The 9,883-nt window shown below is 44.7% G+C and overlaps 2 protein-coding genes across 2 annotated transcripts; one reads left to right on the top strand and one right to left on the bottom strand.

Moving 5' to 3' along the window:
- Positions 1–768, top strand: LOC148771651 (NADH dehydrogenase family protein). Its single transcript, XM_088815463.1, has one exon. The coding sequence runs from the start codon at positions 65–67 to the stop codon at positions 452–454; it is 390 nt and encodes a 129-aa protein (XP_088671589.1). The 5' UTR covers positions 1–64; the 3' UTR covers positions 455–768.
- An 81-nt stretch (positions 769–849) lies between these two features.
- Positions 850–1,783, bottom strand: LOC148771652 (uncharacterized). The gene is given in 4 exon segments (XM_088815160.1): positions 850–1,280; positions 1,362–1,439; positions 1,548–1,613; positions 1,616–1,783. Coding segments are annotated over 4 exon segments (645 nt in total). The 3' UTR covers positions 850–947.
- Between the last annotated feature and the right edge of the window lie 8,100 nt (positions 1,784–9,883).

Here is a 9,883-nt window from a genome sequence, read left to right on the forward strand (position 1 = left end):
TCCCATCCTTCAATATCATGATTGGGTCGACCAGGCCAGATCATGAGTGAATAGAAAATCGAAAATGTACATAGCTGTTCCAGCTGAAATACTTGGAATAATTCTACCACTTCTACTAGGAGTAGCCTTTTTAGTGCTAGCTGAACGTAAAGTAATGGCTTTTGTGCAACGTCGAAAGGGTCCTGATGTAGTGGGATCGTTTGGATTGTTACAACCTCTAGCAGATGGTTTGAAATTGATTCTAAAAGAACCTATTTCACCAAGTAGTGCTAATTTCTCCCTTTTTAGAATGGCTCCAGTGGCTACATTTATGTTAAGTCTGGTCGCTCGGGCCGTTGTACCTTTTGATTATGGTATGGTATTGTCAGATCCGAACATAGGGCTACTTTATTTGTTTGCCATATCTTCGCTAGGTGTTTATGGAATTATTATAGCAGGTCGGTCTAGTAATTAGGGGGCGGCCGTTCGGTCGCCTATGATACTAGGACGAATAGGTCAAAAATAGGTTTGTGCCGCAGGTGTTGAACGATCTACTCTACACAGGTGTGGGCTTACAGGGCTAGGGCTCATAAACCCTTTCTTTCATTCATCAATAGGGCCCTGGTCGGTCACTTTTCTGGGCCGGGATCGATAAGTAGAAGTCAGATCTTTTATTTAGATAGAAAGAAAAAGATTCGCTGTCTTTTCACTTTTAACCGGCTCTTTTCTTCTTTGTCAACGCTACTAAGGACCTATAGGTTTGCCTACTTCACTTATGAAAGAGTTTGAGAATGGTTTATTCAAAAAGGAAAGGGCGCTACTTAGTTTCGCAAGCCTTTGTCATTGTCAGTCAACTAAGTATGACCTGAGGCCCCCTGCGAATCCGTAAATCTGAGGAGCATGCCGCAACAAAAGGATGGTCCCCTATGCATTTCATTCTTTCCGGAAGGGAAAAAAAAGTACCCCCATCATAGTGAACCTCTCCTTGTGATCGGGATGAGGTAGATGCCTCCCAGCCGGGGGGCGGATCGAATCGGAGTTTCCTCAGGTAGCCACCGACCTACAGTTATCCTTAAACTTCCGTGCTTGATGGAGAAGAAGCGAACAAAGGTACGCTCGCTTGCTGTCTTGTTCTCTGTCGCGAACTGGGATCGCTCGCCAGCTAGGTCAGATTGGAGCAAGAATGGTCGAGAACATATTACCCAACTTAGGGGACAAGGGGCGGAACGACCTCTCGATCTACTTACTGCAGCCCAGGAATAAAAACGTCGTCTAGGCGTTCCCTCTTGCTCCGATCTCCCCTACGCCTAGGACGTTGTCTGGGCCAAGAGCCATAGTTAGTTTCTGTTTCCATTTGGTTGTTTCTTTCTCGTTGTTGATACCGGCAAGACCCAGCCAGATGATGTCTGCTGGTTGGTAGTGAGAGGACTCTTAGTACCTGCATACCCAAAAGGGGAGCGCTGGTTAAAAAACAATCATTGGATTTTCTTTCTTGCTCGCCCTTAGCAGCGGGAAAGGAGTCTATCTATCTGCCTAGCTTTGGTAGATTTCCCCCAACGCAATCCAAAGAAATTCCACGAATCCCTTGGTGGATAAGTCCGACGACTCAGCAGCAGTGCGGAATTGAAGTTTCTCCGTCTGGTGGATCTGATCTATAGGGGGCAATACATACCAAAAGGTTCGAAGAAGGAAGGCGCATAAGAGTATATAACCAACCCACCCTTCTGTATAACCTATTCACATTAGTTAAGCGGCTGGATGCATAAGGGAAGCGCACGTTTATGAGACCTTTGTCGGGATGCATAGTGGAGTTAACCTACGAGCACGGAAGAGCGTGGTACCGATACCCCTCTCTAAGTAAAGGTAAGATTCTTAGCCCTGTTGATGACTCCATCTAAAATACAATAGGGACATCCGTTTCCGGGTGCTCCTTTCGTATAAGTAGGCTTAAGTAATAGGGTCAGGTCAATAATAGCTATGCTATTGCCCTACTGATTGTTGGCCTCTGCCCGATTCCGAATGCGGGCGGGATTCGATCGTGGTCGATAATACGGTCGAAAAGACCAGCGAGCGAGATGGTTGTTAATAGTACTCCCCCTATCACTGCCTTATGAGTTAGAACATCCTACAATCGTACCGATGTCTACTAAAACCTACGGGCGGGTGCTCCGCAACAGCAGCAGTAGTGAACATTGCTACTAAAGAAGGGAGAGGGGAGCCTCTACCGCGGTAAGGTTCCCTCGCGACTCTAGTTTTTTGTATATGCGTTCCGGGAATGTCCAATTCCCTTGAATCGTACTACCGCTTGTCCCACCGGTAGGGAGGTTGTGTATCGCCAGATTCCAATCCTATAGTATATGGATTCGTAATACCGAACCCTATCTATTTGCACGATCGCGCATGGGCTCGTAGGAAGCGAACTCATAGTAAGCAAGAGGGCCGGGAAGGAGGGAGCGGGAACCAGAAAGATTCCTACTTAGAACCCGAGCCCCCTATCCCTATAAATAAAGCAAAATAGACCTTTATTTTCTTTCTTGACTATATAAGAGTTGCACCAGCGACGTCCTTCTTCAGTTTGCTCTTAGTCTCCAGCGATTTAATCTCCTTATCCAGCTTCTTGACCCGATCCATCAATTCTTTAATCTCTTTGTTCAGTTGTTCCTTCTCCTTTTTCTTAGCTTCTAAGCTAAGTTCACCAACTCTTCATGAGATTTCTTCGATCTCTCTATATACTCTTCTCCTTCTTGAATCTCAGCCATCAGCTTCGCCATTTCTACATCAGCCTCTTTCACCAAATAGCTTAGCTTTGCCCTCAAAAATCGACAATCGAAAGCCTTTTCTTCTGTTCTGAATTCCTAATGTCAGCAAAAATGTCCTGCATAGTGTCCATAGGGGAATCCATTGTAAGCTCAGCGCCATTTCTAACCAAATAGAAAAAAGTCCGCCCAATCATTTTTCATCAGATCCTCTACTTGTTTAGGTTGGATTTAGACCAAAGTTTTGAAATCCCCTGGGGCTCTGAGGAAACAATTGCAGAAAAGGGGGGTAAGCTAAGGCGGCCCATTCACTGCAGTACTTCGTCGGATTCTTGCTCTCCATGATCAAAAACTTGCTGAAATCGAGCTGGTTTGAATTGTGCAAGAGTACCTTATTGAAAGCCTTTCCATCAGTAGAGTAGGATCAACTTCTACAGTTGCATGATGGGCAGTTTGACTTTTTTTTGGGGGGGGGAGGACAGTGTTTTCCTGACTTGAGACAGTTGGGGAAGTTCTTTAGGAGGCCCTATGTTGAGTAAGGGGGAGAAGCACTGCAAGTAAGGGAAGGAAGGGTAGAGTTGATGGATGGCCTACCAAACAAAGAAAACTGAATGAGTGTCTCCTAGAGTTTTGAAGCACATGTCGGACTACTGAAAAGTCTTTCTCCACACATCCAATCCAAGCCTACCCGATCATCTAAGCCTTGTTCTTCCCGCTTCGCCTCTTGCTTGACTCTTTTAGAGTAGAGTGTCTTAGGCGCTTGTGAAAGAATGCCTTAGAGTCACGGCGCTAGCCGATAGAGAAACCAATAAGATAGACTCTCGTCAAGCATAAGAAAGGATAGTATGAACCCTTGGCATAAGCCCCGTCCGTCCTAGTCCTAGGTGCACTTAGATTATATACGTCAAGAAATTGAGTCAGTTCCGTACCGAATAGAGAGCCTTCTCGAACCAGCCCCAAGAGCTGATACCATCGCAATCGTGGAAAAAGACTGGCCTATAAACTTAGGGTGGAATACAAGGGAGCCAACACAGTAGTGGAATTCCGCTTGGACATCCATTGTCGTGACCAGAAAGAGACTTCCGGGCGAAGAAGGTCGACTCAGTGTACATATGGCGAAATTCCACATGGGTTTTAAAACGGTTTTTTTTCCCGTCTTTCCAAGTCAACAATCGTTTTCCTTCACCCGGGAAGATCAGAGAAAAAGGTACATGTGGCTGGGAAGAATGACAACAAGAGCCGGAAAAGAATCAGAAAGGAGGCATGCTCAAGCCCTGTCCGAGACCTATCGTCCACTGGTCGAATTCCATTAGCTCTTTTTCATTCATAGGTAGAACTAGAAAATAAAACCAAAGCAAGAACAAGGAAGCTGGGCCTTACCAAGCCAGAGAGCCCCCGGCTTGTGATTCTAACCCCCGTAGGAGATAGAAGAACTCCCACTCCAAAGCAAAGGATCGACATCACTCTTTTTCAAGGCTTCTTTCATTCCCAAGTCCGCTCCCTCTTTTTCTCTTCTAATGCTTTTCTTTCGCTTCATTGCCTAGTAAAGGCTCTAAAACAAACAAGTGGTTAGAGGAGCTGAAAGCCACTGAACCCTGCTTCAAACGCTTTTCATCGACCATTGAGCTAGTTTTTTTTTTGAGTTCAACCTTATGGAAAAGCTTTCCCACCCTCTTCTTCTTTTACGAAATTTTCTAGTCACAGGTCCTTTCCCGTCCATCGATGACAGTTCTCTTCCTATGTGAAGAAAGTCCCGCTTATCGTCTTTGATTGACTGAATGGATCCCGAAAGATGGATTGATTCTATCTCCTACCTCCAACGGGAAAGCGCAGTGACTCTCCGGTGATAGGCGCCCCAAGCGTCTAAAAGTTCCGTGCTTTATAGGTTTTACAAATAGATCCTGCTTTCACCAGTCTGTTTACGCCTTCATTCTCTCACTCCCCATCATCAGATGCCGAAGCCCTTTCTCATTTCAGCCATTGGTGATTGCCCATCTACATCAATAAGAATGAGGCATGACTTCTTTTCCAGTATCTATGCCTGAACTGAACCTCGTACAAGACTTTCTTTCCGGCCTTACGCTTCCCAGTCTCGGGAAAAGAATAAGAATAGCTCTTTCGGTCAAAGTCGATAAGGATCAAAGTCCAATAGCTAGGGTGGGATTGTCTTCTGTTCTCAACTCGGGAAGGAAATAAGCATGGATTCACCTATTCCAGAAAAAAAAGGAATATGCACTTATTCGCTTTTAGGTTTAGCTTTCGAGAAAGGCAAGGCCTTACAACACAAAGTCTTGCTCATTCCCGGAAGAAAAAGAAGAGGATTCTCAGCCCGCCTAGAGTATAGCTTCCAGCTCGGCTAAGCAAGGACTCCATCCTAAGTAAAGCAGTCTGAAAGAAAGATGCCACTTGAACTATTTAGAATATGCATTTTCCTGGTACACCAAGCCTAAGCAGCTCAGCCGTTGCAGCGACTCTAAGCCAAAGAGACGGTCTATGGCGCTACCCCTACTGTCAGGGAGGGGGTTTTTTTTTGTCCTCGAGGGAAGGAAGCGTAAGCCAAGCCAGATTAACTAATGACTGTTCATGGTTACCGAGTTCGTTCCAACGACTACGACCGAGCCTTTTTTATTTTCATTGTTCAAGCGACAGAACCCAAAGGTCAAGCCTTTGACTAATATGTTCACCCCTGAATGAGATAGGAGCGTATGGCCCGGCTTTGAATGAGAAGGGGGGGTGGGACCCTCCAGCAAGGAGAGTCTGTTGATCTTGAGCTTTTTTTAGTTTAGATGAATCCTCAAGCTAGGAATGAGATTCTTTCACCAAGCCAAGTGGGATTCAAGTAAACAAGAAGGTAAGCTTCTCTATCCTAGCTTCTTCCATCGCTTTTTCGGACAGCAACTTTCTAGCTTCCTCCGCTCCACTAAGAGTATCAGTTACTCGAGAAAGACTGAATCTTATTCAAGTGAAGAAGACCGGGAACCCCTCTACGCGAATGTCTAGTCCTTCTTCCTCCCCTTTTCGATTTCAATACTGGACCTCGTAAATGGTCCTTTAGAAAAGAAAAGGCATTTTCTGACATCTCGTGAGTGATTAGCGGAGCATTGAGTTCCTTTTTTGAATCTGTAATGGTTTAAAGAACTTGCTTTTCTTCAACCCCCAGAAAAGAAAAAAAAGGGGAGAGGTACGTTCGTTGCAACGAATGAAACTTCGTCAACAGCAACTTTCACTTGTTAGGAGTAGGGGCTGAAAAGAGCTCTTTGTATAGGTTGGGTTTTCTGGGCTTTGATGCTTACCTTATTATTATGAAAAGGGGAAGGTTTGAGAAAGGAGATTTTCAGCCCTTTTGCTGGATTGTTGGTCCGCAGTCCCGCCCTATAGAATGAAAAAATAAGGGGAGGTTTATCGATGATCGAGCCACTCTTATACTACTCCTTACCTCACCCCCTTGTCACTTAAAGGGCGAAGTCGCGGAAGCGAATCTAAAGGCCAAAGAGTCATCTTTGAAGCCACAAATTAGTCCTTACTCATAGTAGAGTGTAAGGCAGGTTCAAGTCCTGCTATACCCCCGTCTTTCTCTTAAAACTCACCTCACTCTCGTGAATGTCCCTCCCAAATCCTAGCATGACGTGGATGATCCGCCGAATCCATTGCTGACTTCACCACGATCGGATTAGGTGAAACGGTTTTGCAAAGTTTGTTTTTTCATACAGGCAGCATGGTTATAGTACTCAGATTGTGCCAGCCATGCAATTCGTACTGCATTGGCGGAATTGCTCTACACTCTATAAATAGAGGCTCAAGAAGCTTTTGTGATCTACAAAAACAAAAAAAGTTATAAGGAAGGCTTATTGGCATTCAAACTGTCGTATCGGCAATAAAAGAAAAGGTGTTGATGGGAATATGTTAATATTGGCTTTTTTTTTAGGGAACGATGAAATTGTACTTAATGTTCTTCCTGCTAGTCCCGATCACTGGATTTTCACTTCATTACTGGTGCTTAGCAGCTCCTCTACTTGAGAGTCCAATTAAAATGACCCTTCTGGCTTAGCTTAGATATGAGAAAGACCTGCGGGTGAGCGACTACCTGTGATAGACGAATTCGCTCCTACTTTTTAACCGACCGAATCGGAGTTTTGAACCCATGTCGAAACCAGGGAGGTTGAAGACAAACTTTAGACATTCAAATCACAGTTAAAAAGAGGATTTTCAAAGATTGGGTTGTGAGGTTAGGGTTGTGGAGGATGATTCGACGTGCTCAATGCTGTAAAACGTAAGCGCAAGCTTAACTCGATCATGACCTTGTGGATTCGACCCACCTGAATATCTCCTTCCCTTTCATATTGATTTTCCCTCGAGCCTAGAACTTCTTTCTATTAGAAGTGAATTACTGGGCCTAAACTAAAAGACTGCGGATTTCCGGTTTGCTTCATTACTGGGCGGGCCTAGCCCTCTTTCTTTGGATTCAACTGAGACGAATTGCTCGTTGACAGCTTAGATAATCACGGCATCTTACCTTGCTTTTGTCTTTCTTGCTACCGCTCTGAAAGCTTGAACTAACTCCGAGATTCGACTTCCTTGCCCAGTCAATCTCTTTTTTGAGGCGTGTAGCTACCTTCCAGCCATCGGCGTATCTGCTTCCGCTTTCTCACACCACAACTCTAACGTCCGGTCCTGAGTCACTCTTTAGGATCTTCTCATTCACTCTTCGCTTTAGTCTTCGGCCAATCGCAATGATTGACATGACTGGGAGAGTCAAGGTTTCCCCCTCCACACTAAAGAAAGGCTTTTGGTCGATTCAATGCTTTGAATCCATGCATGGACACTGTATGCCAGAGGAAAGAGATCTCGTTTTCACCCTGCCCCGTGGGCAATCCATCAACACTCATTCCCCTCTGGAACAAAGACAGATTACAAATCTCTAGCTTACTAAACCCTTCTCTCGTTAGCCTTTTTCCTTAACTCTTCCGCTCCGTTCCACTCCTGAGTCTTTCTTCTCCAGTAGCAGCTGTCTTTGGGTAGTAGAGTCCTCGTCTGCTTATTCGCTAGCCTCTCTTGCTTTGCTTGACTGCCCGTCTATTTACTTAATATGAACCTCTGCTGTGAATCCTTACTCTTGAACCCCAGGAGAGGTAACTCAATAGGTAGAGGCTATAGAACCGTTAGGCTAGGCCAATTCGACTTCATTTGTCTGCTTCGGTTTACCTTCTTTCAGTGGTCGCTTTTGTAGCTAGCTCGTTATCTTGGTCAAAAGAAACCTCTTTCTTTAGTGGCAGTGGCCAAGCCAAATCGCTCAAAGAGGAATCGCCCGACAGAGTGAAAATCCGGCTACTTTTTCTTTTAATAGAACGAACTCGGAACCGTCGATTGGTGCATGGGTTTACTTTCTTTAAACGAGTTAGTAGGGCTGTAAGCCTCCTTCAGATTCAAAGTAGTAGTAGGAGGGCATGTGTAAGCCGTTCTAAGAGTCAGGGGCCTAGCGAGCCAAAAGGTCTCTGGGTTGACAGTTAACTGATTGCCCATTTCCCAAAACCACTAGGGATATAATGCGCTCTTAGCCTTTCCTTCATCTAGTAAGATGAGATCCGACCCGAGGCAGGGCTCTTTCATAAGATTGATTGGCCTTTGAACTCAAGCAGGAATGAGAGCCGATTCGATATTCCCCTTCAGGGGAACTAGTCTGCACAGATGGTACATTAAACAACCTTCGGCGGCACCTCCCCAACATAATAAGAATCATTTGAATCATGACAGCACAATACTCATCATCCATTAGGAAAGATCTTCGACTTACACTACTAAGTGATTCTTTGGTGAAGGCGAAAGCCCCTACCCTAGGACTAGTAGAGTTGACCGGAGGTTCCCCCTATGACGAGCAGGCCAGAAGTCCAACCCTACATATAAGGTTGACTTATCCTATCGAACAAGCTTCCTGTATTCCATAACCGAAGCAAGCACATTGACACGCGATATCATTTTATTAGAGGTTGTATTGCAAAGAAGAAGGTGCAGCTCAAGTATGTGAAATCACATGATCAAATTGCAGATATTCTTACTAAGCCTCTCAAGTTTGACACTTTTCAAAGGCTACGAGCTTGGTATTATTAACCTCTTGTAGTAGACCATTTTCAACTAACTTCTTAGGGAAATAGTCTAAAATAAAGAAGGCAATCCCATCCTTTGATGGCATCGCCCATCTCAGGGTTTGAAAGATTGGGTTAGTGCTCAGTCTATCATCGGCTAAACCATTCTTTTGTCTTTTTTTTCCGATCGAAGAAACTGACAACCATCCTTTTGAAGCGGATAGTTCACAGTGTTCATTCTATAGATACTGGAAAAGCCAACTCATGTTTCTCATACGCGGACTCTTTTTCAAATTTATCATCAATATGACCGTACTGTTGATTACTCGAGCTCTTTGGAACTCGGGGAGCCCCTTTCTTTGCTCTATTTGTAGACTACTAGATCGATTTTCTGCTTTCTGCCATAGAAGGATTTCCTCTTTCCATGGGAGGCGATGGAAGCGGTGCCAGCTCTTCGAAGCAACCAAGTCTTCCCGATCTCAATCTCCCCCCGACTGAGGAGGATCGAGAGGATCAGCACGACCGGAAAAGGAAAGACATCTAATAATTTGTCTTAAAACTTGAGTTACAAATAGTTTCAAGATCAAAAAAACGTTTTAGCAGAGCGTGCCCTCTGATCGAAGAAGAGGCGAACAAGTATCAGTCAATAAGATGCACTTCCTTCCCCAACAGATCCTTAATGGTCGAAAAGCTTATCAGCCGAATTGGGAGCATTATCCATCAGTGTTGCGCTTAAAATGGAAGAAAACCAAAGGACTACTTGTTCTTCTGAAAGATAAGCGTAGCGATAACCTTTGTGTTCGGGAACTCACTTGGCCCCTTTACTTTATGTCGGACCGAAGCGGAGGACAGTGTAATTGTGTATGACCTCGGTACGAAGTGTCTTTGATCCGAAGCAGTTCTTGCTCAAGTTGAACCAGCTTCTTCAGTGGCAAGAGCTTATGCCGAAAAGAGAAAGTCAGAAGGTAAAGTAAAGAGAAAGCAGTTGACACGTGAAAGCTAGGCGAACTCCAGCCTTATTTATTCTTCTACCGTTCTAGCCACGGAAAGCATTCCAATTGCAGCTTT

The sequence above is a fragment of the Erythranthe guttata genome, chromosome 3 (genome assembly GCF_056151865.1).
Source record: "Erythranthe guttata isolate IM_541 chromosome 3, IM_541, whole genome shotgun sequence".
Taxonomy (NCBI): domain Eukaryota; kingdom Viridiplantae; phylum Streptophyta; class Magnoliopsida; order Lamiales; family Phrymaceae; genus Erythranthe; species Erythranthe guttata.

What these genes read in the sequence shown, in the direction of transcription:
- LOC148771651 (XM_088815463.1), top strand. Translation starts at nt 65, where the DNA reads ATGTACATAGCTGTTCCAGCTGAAATACTTGGAATAATTCTACCACTT.